This window comes from Microtus oregoni, unplaced genomic scaffold (genome assembly GCF_018167655.1).
Source record: "Microtus oregoni isolate MIOR12 unplaced genomic scaffold, Mior012 000002F_ref0000024, whole genome shotgun sequence".
Lineage (NCBI taxonomy): Eukaryota > Metazoa > Chordata > Mammalia > Rodentia > Cricetidae > Microtus > Microtus oregoni.
The window spans coordinates 25,194,160-25,221,183 of NW_024543061.1; the positions used below are offsets into that span (position 1 = coordinate 25,194,160).

At 51.4% G+C, this 27,024-nt stretch overlaps 2 protein-coding genes across 5 annotated transcripts in view; both read left to right on the forward strand.

The window, feature by feature from the left end:
- Nucleotides 1-24,276, forward strand: part of Rab11fip5 (RAB11 family interacting protein 5) — a 36,298-nt gene extending 12,022 nt beyond the window's left edge. The window contains exons 2-6 of one of the 3 annotated variants that reach the window (XM_041634142.1): nucleotides 10,280-10,716; nucleotides 10,825-11,512; nucleotides 16,585-18,591; nucleotides 21,646-21,835; nucleotides 22,011-24,276. In XM_041634142.1, coding sequence (XP_041490076.1) covers nucleotides 10,280-10,716; nucleotides 10,825-11,512; nucleotides 16,585-18,591; nucleotides 21,646-21,835; nucleotides 22,011-22,214 — 3,526 coding nt within the window. In that variant the 3' untranslated portion in view covers nucleotides 22,215-24,276. The remainder of the gene's footprint in view (nucleotides 1-10,279; nucleotides 10,717-10,824; nucleotides 11,513-16,584; nucleotides 18,592-21,645; nucleotides 21,836-22,010) is intronic. The other 2 variants (XM_041634146.1, XM_041634153.1) reach the window with 2 other exon arrangements.
- A 1,379-nt stretch (nucleotides 24,277-25,655) lies between these two features.
- The window catches only part of Sfxn5 (sideroflexin 5), a 117,286-nt gene continuing 115,917 nt past the window's right edge, over nucleotides 25,656-27,024 (forward strand). The window contains exon 1 of one of the 2 annotated variants that reach the window (XM_041639763.1): nucleotides 25,656-25,845. In XM_041639763.1, coding sequence (XP_041495697.1) covers nucleotides 25,741-25,845 — 105 coding nt within the window. In that variant the 5' untranslated portion in view covers nucleotides 25,656-25,740. The remainder of the gene's footprint in view (nucleotides 25,846-27,024) is intronic. The other variant, XM_041639755.1, reaches the window with a different exon arrangement.

Consider the following 27,024-nt stretch of genomic DNA (forward strand, 5'->3'; position numbering starts at 1 on the left):
CCCAGAGTAGCTGCCTTCCCTCAAAGCCCCATCCCAGCATGACCTCTCCAAAGCTGTGCAGGTGGAGTCTCCCCTTTAGTGAACCTACTACTTAGATATTCTAGTGCCTTCTAAGGTCACCTGCAGCTGGACATCATTCTGTGCAGCTAGGGTGTAGGAGATAGGATGGAGGGAGTGTCTGGAATCTACTCCATCTCTTTTTTTGTTTTGCTTTTGAGGCAGCATTTCTTTATTTTATAGGTCTGTCTTGGAACTTGCCACACAGACCAAGCTGGCCTTGAACCCAGGGATCCACCTCCCTCTGCCTCTTAAGTGTGGGATTAAAGGCGTGTGCTACCATTCCCAGAAAAACTAGTGATTTGTTTTTGTTTTTGAGATAGAGTTTCTCTGTGTAGCTCTGACTGTCCTGGAATTTGATCTGTAGACCAGGCTAACCTTAAATGAGATCTGCCTGCCTCTGCCTCCCAAGTGCTGGGATTAAAGGCATGCGTCACCATGGCCTGGCTAATGCTTTTAACTGCTTTTAATAGGAAGCAGAAATGTATATTAGTCACATGATCAATAATAGCTTCTGCTTCCTAGGAGGCAGGTGTCCCGCCTGGTTTCCCTCCCCCCCCCCCCCCCCCATCACCTTCATTGGCACTCAGGGTGTTTGAAGACCAAGCTTATCACCATGGCCATGGTGTGATGCTGGGGGCCCTGAGGGCCGTTGATTGACTTCTTGCTGACTCCAGGCCCTGTGTGCTCCTGGGTGGGAAGTGGCAGAGGTGTGTGCCTTCTGCTGGAACCCCTCAGCCTAGAGGTTATGCTGGATAGGGAGACCGGTCCTCTGCTGAGCTCCCTTCCTGGGCATTCACAGTCTTCCTTGGGCATGGGCCCATTTGGCCTCTGAAGCCCACAGGCCTCTTTTTTTCTCAGAGTCGGGTCTCTAAATAACCAGTTTACAACCTGTACACACCACAGATGTTGAAGACAGTAGTCAACATAGGAAAAGACGTACTCTTTAGGCCTATGTATCCAGTGATCTGGTTCTGCTCATTGCTATGTAGGTCAGAGCAGTGGTGGGTATGCTTTAAACAGCTGTCAGTCGATAGGAAACAACTTTTATATGTGTGACAAACATCTATATATTGCCGCTATATTGTTACAGTGTCACACACACACAAACCTATTTGGGGTATGTTTTAGTTAGTGGATCTAGAGAGATGGCCCAGCAGTTAAGGTCACATACTTTACCCCCTACATGTTTTTATAACTCAGGATTGTCTTAGGGGATCAGGGCATTTCAGTGTGCTGTGTGCTTAGTATAGTGAGGGGCTATGCTTGGTAGAGAAACGGTGTTGAGCTCAGTGGCTTTTCAGGGCCAAGTGATGGGCTAGAGGTCAGCATCCAGCCTCTTCCTTTCCTCATCTGGGTACTTTCTGGGTCTGTATGGGCATCTTCTCACAATGGGTAGGTGTGAAGACCAGGCCCCTTCACAGAGGTCACAAGATCCCAGGACCTAGCCCTGAGAGGCCACTGAGGGAATGAGAGGTCTGACCCGACTGCTGGGACTGTAGCTCATTTGGTGGCAGAGTGCCTGCTTAGCATGCATGAGGCCCTGGGTTCCCTCCCCAGCACTGCATAAAGCTAAGAGTAATCCACACCTGAAGTCCTAACACTCAGGAGGTTTGGAAGTTCAAGGTTGTCCTTAACTGCGCACCACACAGGAGGCCAGCCTACACTACAGGACATCTTGTCTCAAAAGAAAACAGAAACAAACAGCCTTCTGCACAGAGCCATGGAGGCCAGGCCTAGGCTTTGGGGAAACTTTCCAAGAACCTTCGTCTGAGTCTCCTCCCCAAGCCTATCTCCTTAACAAAGTCTAGTGGTCACGTTGTAGACTTGGGACTCAGCTCTCAGGTCAGACTCTTCCCAATGATCCCAGGGGCAGAGAGCAGCAAGCAGTGTGTGGCAAATTCCTCAGGAGGTCAACTCTGTTTATAGTCTGGCCCACTTGTCTGCATCTCTTCACACAAATGTGCTCCAGACAGCAATAGCCGGATCACCACTGTGAACCGGGCAGACATGGAGCCTTTTGAAAAGATCTTATGCATTCCATCTTCTAATTTTGATATATGTATATAATGTGTGTGCATGAGAATGCATGCCTTGGCACGTGTGTGGCGGTCAGAGAACACCCTCAGGTGTCAATGCTTACCTTTCGTCTTGATTGAGTCAAGGTCTCTTTGCTGTTTGCTACTGCTTACGCCAGGCTAGGCGGTCCAAGGGATTCTGAAGATTCTCATGTTTCCTCCGCCAGCGCCAGGCATGAAGCCAGTGCTGTTTGTTTGTTTGTTTGTTTTGTTTTGTTTTTGAGACAGGATTTCTTCAGGGCCTGGCTGTCCTGGAACTTATTCTGTAGATCAGGCTGACCTCAAACTAACAGAGATCTCAAGTTTTGAGCCACTACCGCCTAGCATCTCCTTTCTCCTTATGGGAGCACTGGGCTCCGGATGTGTGTTAGTATGCCCAGCTTTATATGGGTTGCGGGGATTTGAATTCATGTCCTTATATTTGCATGGCAAGGGCTTTGCTGACTGAGCTAGCCCAAGACCCAACCCACAGCCAAAGGCTTTTCTGCAATATGAAAGGCACTAACTTGTCTGTTCTACTTGCACCACTGACTTGTATTAATTTGAAGCGCATTGTGTATGGCATTTTTGGGTACAGGTATGTGGATAATGACAAACTACAGGGACTGAGGAACCTGTGCTTTGAGGATCAGTTATATGGATCAGTGGGGTTACTGTTCTTCCTGTGGCATTTCAGAAGTGGTTTTGGGGAAAAAGAGGCCACATCTTAGCATACTTAGTTTGTAGGAAGTGCTTTATGAGGCCGGTCCCTACCAGAAGTGTGTATATTTTGGCGGATTGCCTCCTGGAGAGGGATGGGCACATCTAGGGTCAGTCATCTCACAAGAAGTCTGTCTTGGCTAGGTCAGGTGGCATAGAAAGATGGATCAGAGTTTAAGGCCAGCCTGGGTTACAGGGCAAGTTCAAGGTCAGCTGGGTCAATTTAGTGAAACCTTATTTCAAAAATGAGGGCTGGAGAAATGACTTGGTAATTGAGAGCACTGGCTGCTCTTCCAGAGGACCTGGATTCACTTCCCAGTACCTACATGGTGGCTCATAGCCATCTGTAACTCTAGTTGCAGAATTTGACATGCTCCTCTGGCCTCCAAAGGCACCAGGCACACACCTGGTACACAGACAAATGTGCAAGTAAAACACCCATACACAAAAACTAAAAACAAGCAAATAAAGGCCGGGGTGTAGTATAGCTCAGTGGTAACACTTGCTTAGAGTGCATGAGGCCTACATCCAGGAACAGCAACCCAAACAAAAAACGGCATGTCCTGTTGGGAGTGGTGGCTCACAGATATATGCCCAGCATTGGTTAGCTGAGGCAGGAGGATTGAGAATTTGAGGCCAGTTTGGGTAACATCACTAGACCCTTGTCTAAAAAACAAATAATCTGGAGACCGCAACAGGAAAGCATATCTTGACTTGGCCGGGCCTAGAGCAACAAAGGGTTCCTCTGGTCCCACCTGAGTGTCTTTGAAAATGAAACGTGTGGAGGGACATTTGGTCTCTGACTTGGTAAATTGATGGAGATAAGGCAGGGACTATCCATTGTGTTCCCACTAAGGCTGAGTGTAGTCATCTGAAGTGCCCCCACCAATCTATCATAGTCTTACTTCCAGTCCAGACTTATACTAGGGAGAATCTTGGTGTCTCTAGAGGGAGCCGTTAACTGACTCTGCACTATGATACCTAGTTAGTTGGGGCCTTGACTATAGATCTGGCCTTGTCCAACAAAGCCACTATCCAGGCTTTGTTTAAGATTTAGCCAAATCCTAATGGATTTTGGCTGGGTCTCAACCCTGAATGAGAGTAATGGGTCAGGCATCAGAATGAGCCTTGAGGTTCTCAGGGCTGCGAGAAGCCTACTCAGGCAGACCTGGGAGGGGCCAGGAGGGGAAGGGAGAGTACCCTATCTTCCCTGTCTAGTCCTGGAGACAAGGAGAGAATTACATGGCAAGTCATGACTGTGGCCACCTTTGCATGGACAGAGCTTTGGGAGCCTCAGTCTGTAGGGAGTTGCTGCTCCTATCGCATTTGCTGTTGGTTCTGTGGGGTGTGTCCAACTGCGACTACCTAGTCAAGCAGCGTCTGTGGCTGCCTTTTCCCTAGGCGTGCACTAGTTTGGTGCCTGGCAGGTCTGGGTGAGGTGTATTTGAGGGTTTATCTACTCCAGGAATGAGGAAGCAAGAATTTTGGTGAATATTCTTGCTATCTCATAAAGATTAGGGTCACCTCTCTGGTGGAAGGCTTAGCTCTGGCCAAGTCCCCAGGGTACTCAAGGTACCTGAATTGATGGCCAGAGAGGTGTTAAGTGAGCTTGGTGAGGGACAGGAGTAGCGATTTTCTGTATCCCAAGGCGTTTTCAACCCCAGACTTCTCTGGAGAAGAGAATCTGAGAAATGCTGAGGATCTTAACCCTTGGCTGTTATAAAATACCCTCACTGAAGCAACTGGAGGAACAAAAGGTATGTTTTAGGTCACAGTTGGAGGTACAGTCCATTGTGGTAGTGAGGTCATCCTGGCAAGAATGTGAGGCAGTTGGTCACATTGTCTCTGCAGTCAGGAAGCGGTGAGTAACAAATGTAATGCTAATCTGCCTTCCCTGGTGCAGTGTCCTCAGCTAAGGCGTGCCTTCCTGTATTGAGAGCCCAACAGATAATAGGAGACTCACTCACTAGGTAACTGGCCATCATTCAGACCAACAGTTAATATTAACCATCACATTGAGCAAAGCAGTTCTTCCATCCTGGCCTCCCAGAGAGAGATTTAAATTTCCTGGGATCAGTAGGATATGGGGCAGTGACCACAGGGGAGAAGGTCAAGCTTCAACCTGGCCTATGAGACCCCTGCCTTTATCTGGGGAAGTCCCGAGAGCCACCCCTTTTGGTGGCCCTGGAAGCTGAAGAGGAAGATAGAAACTCAAGCCTTGTTTTCACCTTCCTATTACAGCACTGATAGATGTTTCTTATAAAAGATTCAGGCAGTACAAAAATAGCCACATAGGATGAGATAGCTCCCTGCAACCTCTCACTCTGGCAGTCTCCAGTGCTGCATGTGACCTTCAGGCTAAGCACAGAGGATGTCTGTGGTCCACCTAGTGTCTTACCGGACTGGCTTGGATTGGAGTCAGAGTCCATAACTTCTCTCTCTCTCTCTTTTTTTCTGTCTCAGGTCTTGCTGCTTTAAGATCCCTGACTGGATCTGGGGACAGTGACTGGGACTTTGATCTTTAAAGACCTAAAGGCTGAGAAACCAGATGTCATGCTCATGCCTTAATCTCAGTACTTGGGGAGCTGAGGCTGGAGACCCTAATTTAGAGACCAGCCTAGGCTGTATAGTAAGAGCCTGTCACAAAAGGCAATAAAAGTCCCTTCCCAATAAAACAAGCTTACTGCCATCAAGTCTTGTGGTGAGTTAATTCTGTGTATTTGGACGAGAAGCTTTACTACTCTCACCCACATTGAACAGGATCTCACTTTGAGCTGGTTATCCTCCTGCCACAGCCTCCCGTGTGTGCCGACCGTGCCTAGCTACCCAGAGGATTTCTTTTTTTCTTAGATAAGGTTTCTCTGCAATAGCCTTGACTGTCCTGGAATTCCCCTTGTACACCAGGCTGGCCTTGAACTCACAGATCTACCTGCTTCAGCCTCCTGAGTTCTGAGATTAAAAATGTGTACCACCATGCCCAGCAAAAACAGTTTTAATAAGCTTAAAATAATGTTTAAAAAATAAAATATTTAAAAATATTAACTAATCAGGGAATGGTTGTGCATGCTTGGAACAGTGTTCTGAAGATTGAAACTAAAGGACTGGTCAGAGTTCAAGGCCAGCATGAACTACATAAAAAAAGGTCTCCAAAAAATAAGTTGTATCACCTGGCTACGGCAGTGCACGCCTTTAATTCCAACACTCATGAGGCAAAGGCAGGCGGATCTTAGTTTGAGGCCAGTTTAGTCTATAGATTAAGTTCCAGGACAACAAGCTACATAGAGAAACCCTGTCTCAAATAACCAATTAAAATAATAATAGTAGTAATAATAATAATAACCTGAATTACTTTAAAAAGAAAAAAGAAACTGAGCTTGACAGTGCACACCTATAATCTCAGGAGGCTGAGACAGGAGGATTACTACAAATTCAAGACCAGCCTGGACTATGTTGTGAGTTTCCAGTCAACAAAGGCTACAGTGTAAAAATCTGCCTCAATAAATAAATAAATAAATAAATAAGAGAAAGAGAAGGAAAGGGAGAACACAGCAAGAAATTGTAAAAGAAACAATACAAGAAAGTTTTCTTAAACTGAAAGCTACAGCCCAATTCAAAAGGCCTCAAAGATAGGTTAAGGTGGTTAACATTGCTGCCACAGGCTCAGAACATATGTTAACCGCTTCACACTGGAGTCACCCTTCCGCATAACACAATTTGGGGCTCCTGGTAGGCAAAAAGGAGTCCCTGACAGAGCTGGAATGGGGTGTGTCCTTATATAAAAATCCTTTGTGTAAAGGCAGGGCATGATGGTACAGGTCTTTAATTCTAGTCTTCGGCAGCTTTGGGCGGATCTCTCTGAGTTCAAGGCCAGCCTGGTCTATAGAGTGAGTTCTTGGGCAGTCAGGGTTACAAAGAGAACTCAGTCTTGAAAAACCAAAAAAAGAGGTTTTTGTTAGATATATTTATTTTACTATTTTATGTATACAAGTGCTTTGCCTACATTGTGTGTATGTGCATCCTGTGTGCCTCATGCCCTCAGAGGTCAGAAAAAGGCATTAGAACCCCTGGGCCTGGGGTTGTGATGGTTGTGAGCGGCCATGTGGGTGCTGGGAATTAAATCTAGGTCCTCTGCAAAAGCAACAAGTGCTCTTAACCACTAAGCCAGCTCTGCAGTCCTTTTATGTGTATGTGTATTTTGCTTGCATGTTTATCTGTGTTCTATATGCATGCAGTTCCTGCAGAGGCCAAAAGGGGAAGTCAAAGCCCCAGGGACTGGAGTTATATATGTTTGTGAGCCACGATTTGAGTGCTAGGAATCGAACCAGTGCTGTTAACCACTAAGCCATCTCGCCAGCCCTTAAATATTTTATTTTTAATGTGTGTGCATTTGTGCGTGCGTGTGTATGTGTGTGGTGCATTACTGCATCTGTACATGCACAGAGACAAGATGAAGACACCAGGTGCCCTGCTTTATCACTCTCTGCCATTATTCCTTTAGACAGGGTCTCTCTCTGAACCTGGAGCGAGGCTCATGGCCAACAAGCCCCAGGAGTACCCATCTCTACCTCCGACAGACCTGGCTCACATCCACATCTGTCTTTTTATGTGAAATTCTGGAATTCAAACCCAGGTCCTCAGGCTTGTCCAGTAAGCACCCTTACATAGCGAGCCATCTTTTCAGCCCCTTGGGAATTTAAAATTAAAAGTCCCATTAGAGGGCCAATGACGTGGCTCAGCAGGTAGAAGCAGTTACTGCCTGCCTGACCTGACCACCTGAGTTTAATCCCCAGGCCCCACACCTTAGGACAAAACCAACTCCCAAAAGTTGCTATCTGACCTCACATTTGCACCGTGGCACATAAACACATATTCTCTGTCTCCCTCCACCACCCCAAACACTCACTAAATTAAAATGTAACTTATTTTTTGAAAGACCTGAACCCATCTGAAAGGCCAGTAATGGAAAACCATATGTAAATGTACAGCATGACATGTGACGGCTTCTATGTAGTGACTAAGCATGTGGTTTTCTCCTTCCTAATAGGACGCTTCATAAATTTGCACGTTACCCTCGTGCAGGAGTCACGATGATCTCTGTACTTGTAGTTTTAGCATCTGTGCTGCCCAGCTGGGCGCTTCCCACCCAGCTCCACAGAATGAGTCTTCAAAGAGGAAAAACAGAGGGGCTGGAGAAATGGCTCACTGTTTAAGAGCCCTGCCTGCTCTTGCAGAAGACACAGGTTTGGTTCCCAGCACCCACGTGATGACTCACAACTGCCTAACTCCAGTTCCAGGAGGCCTGATGCCCTCTTCTGGTTGTGGAAACACATGCACATGTGTGGTACACAGTCATACATGCAGCCAAAACTCCCATACCTATAAAATAAAATGTTTAAAATGTTAATTTTAAAAAGAAATTTTCTCTGAAACAATTTTATATACATATCATTTTTCTATTTATTAAAAATGAAAGCAAATTTGTACACTAATGAAATGAAGATGGTTTTTTTTGCATAAAGAACTAAATCACAGTGGGGCATAGCATGCACAGCTATGATCCCAACACTCAGGAGGCAGAGGCAGGAGGATTGCTGCAAGTTCCAGCCCAGCTTGGTCTACAGAGTGAGTTCTAGGTCATCCTGGTCTACATAATGAATTTCAGGTCAGCCAAAGCTATATAGTGAAACTTTCTCCAAAGACCAAAACCTAATAATACCAACAATAAATCTTGGCTGGGTGTCTGGTATTGCAGAATGTAGAACATCTTCAACAGTTTTCAGAGCTGACAGATATGTTGATTTCATAAGCAATGCTGAGATCACCACTTCACAGAAATATATACTGCAAAATGGCAAAAGTATTTTTTTAGGGCCATTTCAAAAATTTCTAGAAAGTGTTCAAATTCCACCAAAATTTATTTATTTTTATTTTTTTCAAGACAGGCTTTCTCTGTAGCTTTGGAACCTGTCCTAGAACTGACTCTGCAGAACAGGCTGGCTTCGAACTCAGAAATTTGCCTGCCTCCCAAGTACTAGGATTAAAGGTGTACACCACCACCGCCTGGCCACCAAAATTCATTTAATGATTTTTCATTTTTTTTGTTTTGTTTTTTCGAGACAGGGTTTCTCTGTATCTTTGGAGCTTATCCTGGAACTAGCTCTTGTAGATCAGGCTGGCCTCAAACTCACAGATCCGCCTGCCTCTGCCTCCCGAGTGCTGGGATTAAAGGCATGGGCCGCCACCACCACCACCCGGCTCTGATTTTTAATTTTTAAGCGTTTGTTAATGCATGGATTGTATGTTGAACATATTCAGGAAGGTCAGGACTGAAGCTCTACTGTCTGTAGCAGTGTTTATGCACGTACCTATTGAAGGGTATCTTGGCATTTCCAGGTTTGGTGTTGTCAACTTCTGTGAGTTTTCAGTTGACACGAGTTTGCTCTCCAGTAGGTAAAAGCCAAGAAGTGCAGTCCTTGCGTGGACAGAGAAGTACAGAGTTAAGTGGGTGTGGTGGTGCACACCTATGATCCCAGCACTTGAGTGGTGGAGTCCACAGTAAACCCTCAGTTAGATAGTGAGTTCAAGGCAACCTGGGGGCTCTAAAACAAAAACAAAGCAGAACACCTGAGTCATTATTGCCAAGTAGAGATTGTCCCTGTGACTCTGTGGGAAGAGAGTAGCTGAGGAACACGGTCTTGCGAGTGATGAGAACCTGGCTCTGTGTATCCCTTTTCTTGCCTGTCTGCTGTGACTCCAAGCCTCACCCCCATCTGTAGAACAGGGTGATGACTTCCTTGGAAGTACCTGGCAGGGTGAGAGTAGGGGAAGAGAGTGGATGAAGGCACTCCTTCCCCCTGGCTCTCTTGCCTCAGGTCTCAGTCATGTCTGTCTGCTTCTCTACTTCCCAGAAATATTCTTGGCAGGACTTGGGGTGAGTCAGTGCATGAGTGAGGAGTGTGTGTACATACTCCTCCCCATGTCCTGGGCCTCGGTGTCTGTTTTGGTGGCTCAGAGTAGACCTTCTGCTGGGACTGGCCAGAGGAGTTAATGTGAATCATGGATAGGTCTCTTTATACCAGGGGCTTAATACAGGGCAGTTCCCAACAGGCCCAGCCTCACCTTTTGGGCTTCTGAGTTACAGGTAGGGGATGATGAGGTCCTGTGGGGCCTATGAGCTCCAGGAAAGCACTGGGCAGGAGGGACTGTGGCCTGGTCACTGCTGCCCTCCCTGCTCAGTGGCACCTGAGGAGCTTTCCTAATTCAGGATGTGGTTTTCTCCATCATAGACAAATTAGGGAGTTTCTTGGTTATACTTCTAGTTCCCAAACCCAAGCTCGTGTGCCAGGACAGGAGCTGGTGGGAGTGGAATGGGTCTGTAGTTGGTCTCAGAAGTAAGGAAGGGTTCAGAGGTGCCTGTGACCAGAGCTCTGCCCTGCTTCTCTTAGGTGGTACAAGCTCTACTCTAAGCCAGGCAAGAAGGAGAAGGAGCGCGGTGAGATCCAGGTGACCATCCAGTTCACACGAAACAACTTGAGTGCCAGCATGTTTGACCTGTCTATGAAGGACAAGCCACGGTCCCCCTTCAGCAAGCTCAAGGACAAGGTGAAGGGCAAAAAGAAGTATGAACTAGAATCTGCCTCAGCTATTCTCCCAAGCAGCGCCCTGGAGGATCCTGATCTGGGCAGCCTGGGCAAGATGGGCAAAGCCAAAGGCTTCTTCCTCCGCAACAAGCTACGCAAGTCCTCGCTCACCCAGTCCAATACCTCACTGGGCTCAGACAGCACCCTGTCCTCTACTAGCGGCAGCCTGGCCTACCAGGGCCCTGGAGCTGAGCTCCTCACCCGCTCACCAAGTCACAGCAGCTGGCTGTCCACTGAAGGGGGTGAGCATGGGGAGAGGGTGGGTTCTTCCCAGGTGGTGAGGAAGGCCTCGGGCAGAGACACTGGACTCTTCTTTCCAAGTGCTGACATGGTTCCTATTTCTTTTCTAGGCAGGGATTCTACACAGTCCCCCAAGCTGCTCACCCACAAGAGGACATACAGCGATGAGGCCAGCCAGCTACGTGCAGCTCCTCCCCGGGCTCTTCTTGAGCTCCAAGGCCACCTTGATGGTGCCTCCCGCTCTTCCCTTTGTGTCAATGGGAGCCATGTGTACAATGAGGAGCCTCAACCCCCCTTACGCCACCGCAGCTCCATCTCAGGCCCCTTTCCAACCTCAACCTCCTTACACAGTGCCCTACCTCGGCCCTCTGAGGAAGGGCCTCGGGCCTCAGATGACTCGTGGGGCAGAGGCAGCCGTGGCACCAGCAGCTCAGAGGCTGTACCTGGACAGGAGGCACTGGGCACTCAGGCCAAAGTGTTGGCCCTGGGGGCTGGTTGCTCTGGAGAAGAAGAGGGGGCCCGGCCTTCAGAGGGAAAGCCAATCCAGGTTGCCACACCCATGGTGGCCTCATCTGAGGCTGTGGCAGAGAAGGAGCGGAAGCCCCGCATGGGCCTCTTCCATCATCACCATCACCACCAGGGGCTGAGCCGGAGTGAGCTGGGGCGCCGCGGCTCAGTTGGAGAGAAAGGGAGCCCTTCTCTGGGAGCCTCCCCACACCACTCATCCACAGGGGAGGAAAAGGCCAAGAGTAGCTGGTTTGGCCTGAGAGAATCCAAGGAATCAACTCAGAAGCCCAGGTACATATTTAATAAGGATACTTCTTTCTCTTTGTGGAGGAGGTTGGGTGTTTTTCCCCGGGGGGCCTGAGGCTGGGAGGAGCAGGGAGCAGGCTGCCTGAGCTCTAGCTTTGCATGGTCAAGTGAGGTATCCTGTCTTCCTGAGCCAAGGCTCATACCGTTCCCACCGACACAGGTGAGTTTCAAGGACATAGTGCCATGAGGGTCCCATGGATCAAGGTGGGCCCAGGCCCCATGCTTGAGTTGGTAGTACACAGGAAGGGAGGGGCATTCGTGTGCTTCCTGGTTTCCTGACCCCCATCTCTTGCTTCCTCATCTCAAGGTAAGGAAACCTTGAGACTGAGACTGTGCCTTTAGACACCTTACCCTGCCTGAAGGTAGATGATTTCCACCTGTCTCTGGGGTCTTGTCCCCTTGAGGGACGGGAATTAAATAGTTGTGGCTTTATCCTTCCTCTTCACTAGGCTTCCTAGCCTGGAAAGAGATCATAGCAACTCCCTTGAAATAACCTCCCACCAAGGCCTAGTGTTCTTTGACCCCTCTTGGGAGTGCTGGTGACTCTACTCTGTTGGGAATATGCCCAGCCCTCTCTTTCCCTTGGTCCTGGTCAGAGCCTCTGGACTCCACTCTGTGTTATTCTGAGATAGGGCAACTGCTGTATTGCTTGGCAGGGACCTAAGGAGGGTCTTCATGGGCAGGTCAGCAGTCTGTGTCGTCGCCCTGCATTGGTGGCAGACCTACCTAGTGTCTTGAGCCCAGCGGTTTCTCTCCTCAGCAAGTCTACCTGTCCCACTCAGTGGGTCTAGAGAAAGAAGACTGGGCCCAGTTTTGACGATGCTGCATCTGTTTCCCGTAGAGGGAGGCTGGACCTTGCAGCTGACTGGGCCCAGTTTTGACGATGCTGCGTCTGTTTCCCATAGAGGGGAGGCTGGACCTTGCAGCTCTAGCTTCACTTCCAGTTTCTTCCCATCTCCATTTCCCTTACGCTTCTCTCACTCCTAAAAGCCCCTCAGACTCCAGAAAACTCGAAACTCAAGTCTTTGATTGACAGAAGGTAGAGGGGATTTCTGTAGGGATCTTGTTACAGACCAGGCTGTCTAAGCACCCTGCCTGCCTGCCTTGGGCCATTTGTAGGTGGCAGCTTCACGCAGGCAATGGGCCTGGCATCCAGGTAGGCCTGTGGCTGGAGGGAAAGCTGGCCCAGGAGGAGCAGTTATTGGTTGGGATGCTTGCTTAGAGTTCTAGGGAGAAAGTTGAGCAACAGGACAGCTCAGGGCAGCACCTGCAGGTTAGAACCAGAATTGCCGTTCAGCTGGAGCATCTCTACTGGAACCTGGAGAGCCAGCCCACAGGCCTTGGGACTTGAAGCCCTTGTACCCAGGGGCTACCGTCACAAATTCTGAGAGCTTGAGTAAGGGCAGCAGCGCCCTCTAGTGACTCTGTGTGGCACTTGTGCTCCGTGGAGAGGCTTGAGGCAGAGTAGAATTCAGTGGTTGTAAGATGATCCTCCTGGTCCTCCTGACAAGGTGTGCCTCTGGTAACATGTGGCTGTTGATCCCTACTGATGTGAGACTGAGAGGTGTCGGAACGGGACTGAGCCTCACCGGGGCCACAGGACCTGCTGAGCCATTGGTGTTGGTCTGTGGCATGGTTCTGTGCTGCAGTTGAGATAGGCCACACGTGTTAGGTCCTCTTGTGCCAGAGTGTCTTCTTTTTGTTCCTTTCTCTCACAGCAGCCTTTGAACACTGGAAGGTATCAAATACTAATCAAAATATACTTAACTTGGGGGCAAACCTGGTGCAACAGAGAGCCAGGGATGTTAGTAAATGGCACTTAGCAATTCGATGTCTGTCCAGTCCCTTCCAAGGTATGGTAGACAGACGTCTGGTGGTCGCAGAAAGAATGGGTCATCTGAGGTGCCCTCTGGCTGGTGTTAGCATATTTCCTGTCCCATCTGTGGCTGTTTTGTGGCTGTTTTGTGGCTGTTTTCCTGAAATAATTACTCTCTAAGCAGCGATCTGGTTGGAAGATGATGTTAGGATCTCTGCTTAAGCTTGGAAGGCCCCTCTGTGTCTGCTCATTTGTCCTGATGATAAGAGGATACGCAAACCTCCTGGACGTGTTCCCTGGAAGATAGGAGCTGCTAAAGCTCAGGAGGGATGGTTGGCCAGGGGATACATTGTCTACAGGTCCTGTCTCAAAGGCTGGCTTTAACCTTTGAGGACTGGTGGGCAGCCTTCACAGAAACACTTGCTACCTCTGTGACTAGTATATGGAACACAGAGCTCACCACATCCCAAGGAAGCCCCAGTGAGTACAGAAACCTGCTTTCTCCAGAGATGGCCCCAGGGTGTGACGTTCGAGGAGGAGAAGGGCAGCTGGGAATGGTGGCACGTGCCTGTAATTCCATTACTCAGGAGGCCCCTGACAGGAGGATTACTTGAGTTTGAGGCTAACCTGGGGTCCATAGAGAGACACTACCTCCAAAAACTTTAAAGGGGGTAGGTGGGGAGAAGTATTGCATTGAATTGGCGATTGACATCAAGTGGCAGGTTAACCAGTCATCCTTAGGTTCCTGCAGGCCCTGAAGCTTATTTCCGTGGGCTGAAGGGACAGAGCTTCTTGGTCTTCTTTCTCCTTCTCTTCCCAATATTTGGCCCCGAGGGAGACAAATCAGCATATGTTGTACCCTGCTTGGGAGGGAGAGGCTGTGCCAGGCTGGCTGGGTAGGCTCCAGGGTACAGGGGTGTTCTCAGGGCACAGCCTGCACAGAAGACCACAAAGGAATATGCTTCTCCTGCCCTATGCCATGTACACTGGTAGGGCAGGAGTGATGCCCTTCAGAACGTGTGCTTGGTTGCTGTAGGGATGGCTAAGCTGTTAAAGGCTAGGCTCACAACCAAAAGAATGTGTGTTTGGTGTGGAGCAGGGAACGTGAAGATGGAGGGGTTCTGAGGTCAAGAACAGGCAGGTGTTAGCAAGCCCTGTTGGCTCTGGGAAACCTGCTGAGCCTGCCGCCTAGAACCCTGGCCTCAAGGGAGAGCACTTTGCTTATTCCATACCAACCGGTTTGTGTGCATCTCTGGGGAGCCGTTGTGCGGAGGAGATTGCTGACAGAGCCCGGGGCTCCTAGTGGTGCTTCCCTGGTGCCTTCTCCCTGAAGTCTAACTGGCAGCAGATTGTTGGGAGCCTGAGGGTGAGTGTGTATGTGGGTTTGTCAGACAGTGTTGGGCTTGCTGCTGTGTAGTGCTGATGGGGTCACTAGGGCTGCCATCATGAGAGGCCTGGAGAGAGGTTGTGTCATTCAGAGTTTAGAGTGCTCCAGCCCTGTTACTGGGATGCAGCTCGGGTGCTATGGGTGTTCTAAGCTTGACTGTGACCCAAGTGGTTGTTGTGTTGCAGCTCATTCCCCTAACTTCCAGGAGTAGACATGCCTGTGCCTTTGCCCGGAACCTGCCTGAAATGAGGGAGAGGAGACATGTGTGGGAGTTGGGACCCCTTTCAGTGCCTTCAGAACAGTGCTGGGAACTGGAGGAGGGACGTGGGAACTCTACCCCCCTTCCTTCTCCATCTCTGTCTACAGGTGGGGATCAGACTGAGAATCCACCCTCCAGCATAGTTGTAGCTATTCTAGGGGAGAAATAAGGTCAGAGGAATCTTTGAAAGCTGGATTTTTAAAAATCACTTTTTGTTGTTTTGTTTTAAGACAGGGTCTCACCCTGTAGCTCTGGCTGCCCTGGAGCTTGTTATGTAGACCAGCTGGCCTCAGTTCAGAAAAATCCTCTTGTCTTCTCGTGCCTCTGTCTCCCAACTGCTGTTTAAAGCTGTGTGCCACCACACCTAGCCTTTATCTTTTATTTCTTTTTAAAGGCAGGGAAAAGGCAGGGATTCAGTCCGACACAGGTTGTCTTTGAACTTGCTGTGTATCTTGAGGATGACCTTGGTCTTCTTCCCCAGGGCTAGGGTCACAGGCTTGTGCTTCCACACCTGGTTAATGCCGTGCTGGGGATGGAAACCAGAGCGTCATGCATGTTGGGCAAGCATGCTGCCAACTGACTTATAGCCCCAGCCTCCTTTAAAATATTTTGGTTTATTAAGATAGGGTGTCATGTAATCCAGGCTGGCTCTGTAGGTGAGGATGACACCATGCTTCCAATCCTTCTGCTTCCACATCCCCAGAGCTGGGGCGTGTACCACTGTGTTCAAGTTTGAAGGCTAAATCCTTAGGAGAATCTCACTGTGTCCTGTTGAGTAGGCTGAACTCCCCCTCCATGCTTGACTTTGGAGCCTCCTCTGCTCCTGGTGGACCTGAACTTTTTCCTGTTGCCTATCAGGCCCTGTGTACAACCTGTCTCGTTCCTGGGAAGAAAGTGGCAAACTTCAGATAGCTCAGCCTCCTGCCCTCCTGTGTCAACACCCCTTGTTTTCATGAGCAGAATTGCCTTGGCTCACCACCAGTACTTTCCATAGAGTTGCTGGTTGAGTGGGAAAGATGACTAGGAGGAGGTTCCCTAGTTGCTCTCATTTAGGTAGGAGGCCTGAATTCTCTTCATGTGTTCTAGGTTCTGTCTGTGTCCTGGGGGGAAGTGTGTACCCCTTTATCTCATTTCCCAAGGCTGCCCCACAAGAGGGGTAAAATGAGGCTACTGTCTCTTGGCAGTAGGTGTTCCCAGCAAATGCCATATGCTCTTTAGCTAGTTTTTCTGCCCCCCTCCCCATGAAACAAAAGGGATGAGCTCTCTTGGACACCTTGTCATGCCCGATGACAGCCCCATCCTTACCCCTTCCTGCAAGAGTTTAGTGGAACATTGTCTATTTCTGTTTGCAATCCCAGGTACCCTGCTTGAGTCTCTTAGTTCTGTCTCTGTCCATGAGCTCTCCCAGCATCCTTCCCTTTGGTGCCTCATAATATTGGGGTCTTCCTTCATTTGGTCCCTGGGTCGTGTGACTGCATATAGTCCCTGTGATGGTGTGGTACCTGGCTTGGAGGTGGGAGTAGGGATGGTACTTGACAGGGATATTTCCAGTCTCAGCATTAACCAGGAGGCTCATGGTTTTGTCTTCTCCACAGCCTGGACGTGTCTCCTCAGGTAGAATCTGACCCAGCTGCTCCTCCTCACCCCTGCTCCCCCCAGGCTCTGGCCCCCCTTACTCCTGCTCCCGCTGCTGCTCCCATGCTAAGCACTAACCTTTTTGCAGCCACCTCCCCTGCTGCTGCCACTGCCGCTGCCGCCACCATTGTCCCTGAAGCCACCCCATCTGGATTCTTGGGGGTCACCAACCCGTTCCTCACCTCCTTGCAGAGCAACCCCTTCTTCGAGGAGCTCAAAGCCGACATAGCACTAAATTCTCCTTCACCTGCTCCCTCTCTCCCCAGTGCCTCGAGGGCCAGCCTGGCCCCCCTGGCCTCCCCTGGGAAAACCCTGCCTGAGTGGGACGACACCTTCAACATCTTTGCTGCTGGCAGGCTGCAGCCAGAGGCCAGGAGTGAGACTCTGGTCCCTGCAGAAATGGGGCTGGAGGAGGATGGGCTGCAAGACCCAGGCCCTGGGACCATGGCACTGAAAGCAACAGAGCCCCAGAGAGACCCTGGGGGAGAAAGAGATGGAAGCAGGATATGGCTGGAGCCCAGGGTGCCTGTGGACTCGGGACTGGACCAGCCAAGCACAAGTGTGTCTGACCCAGGACCCTTTGGGTCTTCAGGAACTCACCCATCTTCCAGAGCAGCCCAGTTGCACCTGCGAGCCTCAGCCTCAACGCCAGACCGGGAGCTTCCTGCCTCAGAAGTAGGAGCTGGGCAGAGTCCAGCAGATAGCGGGGCATCTCTATTCAGCTCCCCAGAAGTGCTCAGTGTGTGGGAGAGACTTCCTGGTTCAGATGACATTCCTGGGGGCCAGGATGAGGAGGCTCCGCAAGATGGAGGCCAGCTTTTCCAGGAGCTGAACACAGTGGAGGATTCTTGGCCTTGGGATGTGATCACCATTTCTCCTACAGCTGAGATTGCATCATCCATCATACAGGGAGAGTCGGATGAGGCGCCTCCTCTCCAGGTGCAGCCTGAATCACCGGCCGCTGTGCACCCCATGGAGAGTGAGGGGCACCCTGCATTGCAGCTGGAGCCAGAACCAGAGCCTGAGCAGGGATTAGATGAGGGGCCATGGCCTGGCCCACCACCTCCCAAGCCACCACGCCTCTTCACACCCACAAATTCCCAGGTGGAGGAGGAGGAGGAAGAGGAGGACCAAGAGGAGGAAGAGAATGCTACAGGGGGTTTGGATAGTGAGGGGCCAGGGATAGAAGAAGAAATCACCCCAAGTGCATTGGTTGTTGGTCCTCAAGAGTCCAAGGAGGAGGGGGCAAATCCAGAGTTGGAGGGATTGCACAGCCTGCCCTCTGGGACCCTGATGGGTGAGCCAGAGCTTGAAGAGCTGATAGGAGATACTGGTGCTCCTGAATCCGGGGCCAGTCCCACTAGGCTCACCAGCTGCCTTGAGGGACCCATCTTCAGATCCCATAGCTCAGCAGGCTCTACTCTGCTGAGTCAGAAGGTCTGGGGGACTTCAGATACAGGTGAGAACCTTAAAACCCAGAGCCAGGAGCTAGCCAAAGAGGGGTTTGGGCCTCTCTCAGTCACCCCTCAGCAGGCTGATCTGTGGGCCTCAGAGGAGGAGGAGGAGGATGCCTTGAATCCCTTCTTATGTCAGGAGAGCCAAGATCCCCCCAGTCTCCCATCCATATCACCACCAGGGTCAAGGGAATCCTCTATTCGCTCTGGTCCAGAAGAGTTGCCCACACCCCCAGAACCTGCCTTCCCACCTCCCCCTCTCCCACCCTGGGCCAGCCACCGCCATGGGGTGCCAGGCCCTCCATGCCCTCCCCTGCCTGTAGCCTGGCCCTTGACCTCTTCTTCCTCACCTCCCGAGGAGTCAGCTTCACCCCTTGGTCCCCTTGAGCTCTCCCCCACTGGGGGCTCCCCTACACCATATGGGGAAGACCACGCTGCAGCCACCCCAGCCTCCCCGCTTGCGCTTCTGCCCTTGGAGACACGACCAGCTGAGGAGCTCCAGCCCAGTGGCAGGTGAGCATTCACTCAGAACCTTCCCAGGAGGAAAGTACTGGGGAGGGGCAGGGTGGGGGGGGCATAGTGACACAGGAGTAGAAATGTTTTCCAGTCCAGCTTTATCTTTGCCAAGGGCACATGGCAACAGTCTGCTCTGTGTGGAGGTAAGTGGTGATGGCTTTGAACCTGTGAGCTTCTATAGGACTAGTTCTGAAGCTGTTTATTAATAAATAGGACCTTGCACCATCTGGGTGACCCCACAAACTGGGTGTTTGGAAAATAGCATCTGACAAGGATAGTGGTTGAGGAATGAGGTTTGGGGGAGTCAGAATGCCCTGGCAGGAGGTGGGGGTGAAAACTGTATGTGCTGCACAGAGATGCCATGGTTGGGGGATGGGGTTCCACAGGCGGGCAATACTTCTTTAGGCCTTGAGAATATTAGCAGGTAGCGGTGGGCCCACAGCAGTTTCCTGTTCAGACATGGTGAGGAAGCAGAGGGCTGGCAGAGGGTCTAGGACTCTGGCCTTTGAGGAGGCTAAAGACACAGGCTCGGAAGGAAGGGAGGGAGGGAGGGAGGGAAGGAGGGAAGGAGGGAAGGAGGAAGGAAGGGAAGCTTTCCTTAAATTGCTTTCCACACCCTTAATCTGTAGGAAAGGCTCTCTGGCTGCAGCAGGTGCCTCACTGGCTTGTCTTGTCATTGGTTTTCTGGGCTGGGCTCCCATCCATTTAGGGCAGCTGATTGGACAGCTGTGCATGTGTGGCTGTGGTCTCTATGACATTAGGCCTTGGGCAGAATGGAGAGGCAAGACTTCACCAGAGGGTAATGGGGGTGATGAGAGCAGCGGTCAGGAGCCTTGGGCTCAAGCCTCAGTGCATGTGACTCGGCAAGGACAGCAGAGTCCAGAGGGACAGCGGTGCTCTAGGGACCTGGACAAAGGCGGCAGGGCAGAGCAGCTGGGCCAGGTGACGTGGTGAGCATTAATTAAAGCCATTAATTATCCTCAGGATCTAGCCCTGGCCTCTGTGAGGCCCCCAGCCTGCTCAGGCAGGTAGCTGCTGGCTCATGTCAGTTGCCCAGGGTTTGCTGAGCATCTATTTTGTGCCAGACCCAACAAACTCCCAGTCTAGGTAGGTGAACAGGGAGATTTCAGTGAGGGAAGCAGTAGGACCTGTTGGTGACACCCAAGAAATCAGGTCAGGGAGGGAATTGACCCCCAAGTGATGGATGGGGCTGTGTCCCTCTCCCACCCCCATGTGGGGAGAAGGAGCTGGTGACTATGGTTCCCTCATCTCCTGATGACACTGTCTTCATCTGGCCCAAGTCTTGCAGTATAACTTCTATTTATACACACTGCTTACAGGGTTCCTTTTCAGAATTGCTTTCAGTTCATGTTTATATGGAGCATGACCTTACCCTGTGGAGTGATGGGTGCATAGAGCTGTCTCTTTCTCGGTTGAGTGGGGGATCCTGCTGACAGCCCAGTACTCTAGCTGCTTCCGGAGGGGGTACCTCCCTGTGGTTGAGGGTAACTGTTCATACTGGTGGCCTTAGAGCCACCTTCTTTCATACCATCTCCAGTGCAGACCCTAAGGTGATGGGACTGCTCTGCCCTGTGTGGGGACTTGATATGCTTTCATATTTGTGAGACTAAACACCAGCCCTGTCCTTAGGAGCAGTGCTATTTCAGGTTGGCCGAGCCTGAGTCGGGCAGAGACTAAGTGGCTTTGCTTCCTATTCATTGCCTGAAGGTCTGAAGCCCCTGTAGGGTGAGAGTGGATTTATGAGGTTCCCCCAGGTCAGGTTAGCTGGTTTATGGGCCTGCTGCTTACAGTTTACATAAGTAGGTGCTAAGGCACCCCAGGAGAGGATTATTTTAGCTTCAGGGAATCAGTAGGCTTCCTGGAAGAGGTGACTGCGAATAGGTTTGAAAGAGCAGTAAGTTTTTGGAAGGAAAGTACCCCCAGGTAGGGAAATATCTTTTTTTTGGGGGGGGGTGCGTTTCACCTAGCGGAGGCTGGCCTTGAACTCCCGATGCTTCCACTTCTGCTGTGCTATTTGTATAGGTGTGCACCACCATGTCTAGTTAGAAATAGTTTTTGTAAGGGCCAAAAGATCATCGTTGTTTATGGCCGGCAGGGGTGGAGTTGTGGGCCAGGAAGCACAGCAAAGCCCAAGTTGTCTTCAGAGTTTGTAATCTTACCTAGAAAAGAGCCATTAAAGGAATTTTCAGAAGTGGAAAGCCATTAATTATCCTTTAGCAGAACAGGGAGTGGGTGGCTGGAGGGCAGGTGCAGCTAGGAGAGGAGGAAGGTAGAGGGCCTTCCAGAGGGCTGCTGCTGGAAAAGGCAGGTGTGAGAGAAACTTGATACGGCTAGGTGGACCCCACGGATACAGCTGTCCTCGAGGTAACAACTGGGCTGCAGCTGGGAGATAGCAGGTGTCAAGGAGGAGAGCGAGCCAGAGAGCTAGCAGCTTAGCCTGAGAAGAGGCTGGTAGAATCCCAGAGCGCTAGCTGCAGGTCTTGAAGAAGGAGAGAGGTCTGTAGCTGAGTTCTGAGGTGGAAGAGGGGACACCACCAGTTCTCTTGGCCTGGGCTACCAGCACTGAGGTCTTGGCTTGAGTACTCTCAGGGGAAGTGAGAAGTAAGAAACTAAGTCATTCCCGGGCTCTGGGCAGGCCTGGGCAGGTCGTGAGAGGAGGAAGGGTCAAGGTCGAGAAGAGATTTGCAGCCCTGTCCTGAGCTTATGGTAAGCCACCATTAGAGAGAGGTGATGTCGGGAAGCCCACATGTGGGTCTCTCCTGCTTTTAACCTGACATTTTCATACCCACGGGCTCGGCAGCTGGGAAACCGAGAAAGTGTAGATGACAAGGGAAGGGAAATGGCTGGTACAAGTACAGGAGTCTGTAGGCCAGTTGTCCGCGCTGGATTGCAGCTGGTGGACTGAGGTGTGCAGGACACTGTGCCCTGGAGACATGAGCTGTTCAGCAGGCCAGGTGGCTGTGCAGAGACAGTGACTCCACCTTTGTGCCACCCTTCCCTCCCGCAGCTCACCTCCCATTTGTCTTGCAGTCCCCATCCCGTGAAGCCCCTCAGTGCTGCCCCCGTAGAGGCCAGCCCCGACAGGAAACAGACCCGCACCAGCCTGAGCACAGCCCTGAGCAGCGGACTGGAGAAGCTCAAAACTGTCACATCTGGCAGCATCCAGTCTGTGGTTCCAGCATCTCAGCTTGGCCCAGCTGTGGACACCAAGAAACTGAAGGTAAGGCCTGGCAAGGGGTGAGGAGGCCCCCGCGAGAATAGGTGGTGTGAAGTGGGGTAGGACACCTCTGGGCTGCTGCAGAGCCTGGGCTTCTGCAGTGGGGAAACAGGTTTTGTGGGCTAGCTGGTGGAAGGTCTGGGCCTCCTCTTCTTAGTTCCATCTTGTCTGGCCGTAGGACTCTGCTGTACCGGACCAGTCGGCCAAGTACTATCACCTGACTCACGATGAGCTCATTGGCCTGCTTCTGCAGCGTGAGCGTGAGCTGAGCCAGAGAGACGAGCATGTGCAGGAGCTGGAGAGCTACATTGACCGGCTGCTGGTGAGGATCATGGAGACCTCGCCTACATTGCTGCAGATCTCCCCTGCGCCCCCTAAGTAACCCTTCAGTCCATCCCTGGAGGGTTAGTGAGGACCTGTGTAATGCCCTCCACTGACCTGTCTCACCTGAGTAGGGCACAGTCTGCCCTCATGATCACTCTCTGCTCCCTTCCCCATCCTGCCTCTGCTGGGGTTGATGGACGGGGCCCTTTTGAACTTCCACGAGAGCCCTGGGTCTTTCCTACCTGCCCATTTCACACTTGTAGCTTTGGGTACCCCCTCAAAGAATTGGAACAAGGATGTCAGATGTCAAGATGGCACGCAGAAGTGAGCTGTGGGTTCTGGGGTGAGCTGTGGTATCTAGGGCAACACTGTTGCCAGCACAGATTTAACCACCCATGAGGTTGGTCAATTGTTTCTTCTTGGCCCTTCATTTCCATTTCCCTCCAGCACCTGGAGGGCCTCTAGTATTTTACTGGGACTAGGATGGGGACCAAGCTGCTTGCTTGTCTGTGCACTGTAGACAACCGGGGCACCTACACCTCAACCTTGTGCCTGTACCCTAAGATTAGGGAGCCTGTGTATTTTAGTCTTGTCTTTCTTTCTGTCTGGGGCTGTGTGTGTGGAGCATGTATACAGTGTGGTGGTGGTGGTGGTGGCGGTATTATGTGTCTTTGTGTTCTTCAGCTGCTCCCTGCCCCTCTTCAGACCCTCCCACTCCATGTCCCAGTGGTGATGGGTGGTGGGCTGGGTGCAGGGAGACTGACTCCTCACTCTTGAGGTTCTCCCTACCTCCCTAACATGAGACCCAGGTTGGCGCTTTGGACTGCTCATGTTTTGGGGATCAGGCCTCCATGTCTGTTGTTACCATTTGTCCAGATGCCAAAACTGTGCTGCTGTGGGGTCAGAACTTTTGGAAACCAATTAAAATGTGCCTTTTGTGGGTGAGGACAAGAGCCTCTGGGTGTAGACCTCTCTCTGGCCATGGTGTCCCCGCCCTCCCACTGAGCACATGAAAATGACTGTTAGGGTCCTGAAAGGGGAATATGGATCAGATTTCTTGCTTCCCTGAGAAGTACCTCAGCTAAGACTCTGGCAAACCTGCTGCCACCCCTAAGTCTTCCTCCCACCTCCTGCTCCTCCCCTGCCCTCCATTCGGAGCATCGTGGGATAAAAATCGAGCATGCAGTAAGCCTGGGGATACCCTGCAACTTACAGTATCTGACCTTGGGTCCCAAATGTGCTGACCCTGTGGGCTTGTCTGGAAGTGGGAGACTTCCTTCTGCCTCAGGAGACACCTGTGCTTAGGAAACGCCTTGTGGCTCTCCAGCTGTTCTGTAAGCTGCTGTGCAGCCTCCCTCTTGCTCACCAACCCCTTCCATCTTTCCTGGCTTGGCTAAGTGCATTTTGAAGCCAAGTATCTACCCTGTGGTTCAGCTTCTAGTTCGCTTGTGAATACAGCAGGTCTCCTCATGGCATCTGCAGGGGTCCTTGGTGGCTTTGCATTAGCAAAAAGTATGTGTGAAAGAGGTGGGATGCTGAAAAAAGATGCTTTTGGCCCAGTGGAAAGGCAATGGTTCTCTCCATTTAAGGATCATGAGTTCACTCAGAACACCTCAGGAGGATCTGCTCTGGATGATGTCCATCTCCTGCCAGCCTCGAGCAGATGAAACCCCACAATGGGGTCCCTCACAGTGTAGTTACCAACTCTAGGTCAACTCAGAAATGGGGAAAGTAACCACCAGTTCCAAGACTTTTGACCACTCTGTGTTGGGGGGCGGGGTGTCACTGGCATTGGAGAGTGCCTCTTGAGGAAGCAAGCCCCTCTGCTAGGTATTTCTCTGGGCTTTCTGTGGTTCCAGCCCTGTCCCTCATCTTTCACCCACCCCTGCTGTTTGGCCTCCCTATGTGGCCAGGGCAGGGGGTGTCTTAGCACAGATGTTCTGAACTGAAGCCAGGGTTTTGCTCGTGTCTGCTCCACACCACACATTGCAGAGTGCAGCTGGCAGACAGTGAGCAGGCACAGTTCTGCTCGGCCGTTTGTCTTCCTAGTTGAAACTCCTGTCTATAAAGAGCTTGTTCTTCATGTTTTGAGCACTTTATGAAGAATAAAGAATCCGTGTACCACAGCTGGCCTGGTGTGTTCTTGTTTTGAAATGAGTTGGTGAATGAGACTGCCTATGGGAGAAGGCAGTGTGGTTCCTGGGTGATAATGCCACTGTCCCAAAATCATGGGCAATGCTGCCTACAGTGCCTGTGTTAACTGGGCACTGATCACTGGCATACATTTAGTGAGTGCTGTGGGAAAATAAAGAGGGCAACGTTTGTGATTTCTGTTCTGAAGTCACCAAGTTTAGTGAGGGAAGGTAAGATACAAACCAAAAACAAAAACTGTTCTTTAGTTAGCCATCTCTCCTCAACTTTAGGATCATTTGTGAGTTCTGTTCCTTGTGGCTCAGCCATTAGTGAGTCGATGAGCATGTGGGCCACCTATTGCTCATGCAGTATCTGGAAGGACGGGGGGCAACCCCAAGTTAACTCTGAAGCCCATCAAGAGAAGGAGGCTTCCCTAGAATCAAGTAGTTATGTCCTGAGTGAGCCCTCATCCCCCACCATCAGCGCTCTTGTTCCCCGCCATCCTGCAGGAGTGTATGTTTATTACGCGGTGTGCTTTGTACTCCCAGGGAATCCCTGTTGCTGGTATTTGATAACTAGGCTTGGGAACTTCCTGAGTCAAAAAAAAAAAAAAAAAAAAAAAAAAAAAAAAAAAAAGAAAGAAAGTGGGGTCTCTCAGGATGCTTAACTCATCCAATACTATTTGAATTCCTAGTGTGACCCCTCCTATACCTGCATTGAAGATTTATCCAACTGAAATCACTCCACATACACCATACAGGGGAGAGATAATTAAGCCCACAGTTGGTCTGCTAGACTTGGAAGGCAGAGGAAGGAGGATCACGAGTTTGAGGCCAGCCTGTGCTACATAGTTTAGTATGTAGCTAGGCAAAAGAGAGTACCATATACAGAACCCTGAAGCAGACTTTGTAGAAGTAGGGCGATGGAATCTTAACGCCATCAAACCATGGTAAAAGTATGAGTAGCATGTTCAATGGTCATAGCAACTTGGGCAGTTGTTTAAGAGAGAGGCAGAGTGACAGAATGTCTCAAGGCAGGGTTATGATAGAAGAAACTGCAGAAAAATCCCGCAGTGCGACTCCTTGCTGAAGGCCTTCTGAATTAACCCCACTCTGCCTGGATCCTTGCCTACCTAGTCCCGGGTCGGGCCCGCGTTTGTAGGAGGTTCCTGATCGTAAGACTCAGGACCACAGGTACACTCGCACCTTCACACATTCCCAGGAATCCCAATGTCTGCTGCTTTGGAGGCGGGAACCGAAACCAGGTCTGCGTGGGTGCAGCTCTCTGCAGTCTGGGGTTGTCAGGCTCGGAGCTGGGGAAAACTACACTTCCCACAAGGCCCTGCGCGCCCTGCTTGCTGCGGTTGCTCACGGCCAATCGGGAGAGGCAACTGTGGCGGGGGCCGAGGAGGGACATTTTAAAAGGGCTGGAGATTGCGGGCGTCAGTGGCCATGGCGGATACAGCGACCACAGCCTCGGCGGCGGCGGCGGCCAGTCCCGCAAACGCCTCTACTGATGCTCCCCCTTTCCAGCTGGGCAAGCCCCGCTTCCAGCAGGTGAGGCCTGGGCTGCAGCTCGTGGGTGGGAAGGAGGCACAGGGGAGGGGGTCGAGCCAAGTCTCCCGCAAAGTCACTTCAGCCCAAGGGGTCTCCAACCCGCGGCCACCAGCGCCTACAGCTAGTGCGGGGAACCTCGGCTGTAGCCGCTCTTTTCCCATTGGTCAACTGGATGGGCGAGGTCTCCCACCATGGCTTCCTATTGGCGAGTGGCGCAGTCACTCCGCGGATGCCCGCGCCCTGCCACCGCCCCCGTCCGCGTCGCGCGGTGATTGGCCACGCGGGTCGCGGGTCCCGGGTCCGAGCGGCTCTGAAGGGTCGCTCTGGCAAGTGCGCCTTAGGCGCAAAGTTCCCGTCCTGCGCTGCATTGGTAGGTAGTGTGGCTGGGACGCATCTCAACTTCTCCCCGAGTGGAACTGGCCTTCCTTGTGAGCTACGGGATAGTCGCGGGGCAAAACTCACTGGTCACGCCCCACGGTCACGCTCCGGTTCCTCGACCTCCAGCTGGGTGCTACGTGCACCCCAGGATGGGACCACATGCATGGGTGCAGCGACCCGATCTCTGTTCCCGGGCCGGGGCTTCAGTGACGAGACCTGCCGGCCTGCTAGCGGTCTCTGCGGGGATGCGGCTGGGACGCGGGAGAGAGCCGGGTGCGGGGAAACGCTGTGTCATCCTCCGGAGCCGCCGCGCTCCTCCCGAGGGTCCCAAGTGCGCCCTAGTCTCGCACTCGATGCTCCCTGGCGCTGCGCAGCGCTGGCCCCCATCCACACCCTCTTCGGGGTACACCGTGACTGTGGTTAGCCTAGCCCCCGGACACAAACCCAAGAACCCGGCCAGGCATCACTAACTCGGCTATGAAAGTGGAGATCTAGGTCTGTGAGCCAGGGGCCTGGGGGCGCGTTCCAACGCCGCAGACCCTCTGCCCTCAGAGCTGAAGTGAGCCTGGGTTTGCCAGGATTGGGGGTAGCAGATGCGCTAGAGAGAACTTTGAAGGAAGAAAGGAAAAGCCACAAAGGTGGAATGCAGTGGCTTTTTTAGAGTGGGGCGGGCGCGGAGGTGAGATTGGGTCCAAATTCAGCCCCCAGCTTCACCGAGATGAGCTTTCTGAGAATATGTCCCTAGAGTTTTTAAATGGGACTTGATTTCTTTTAAAAAATAGTCTCAGCATGTAGGAATCT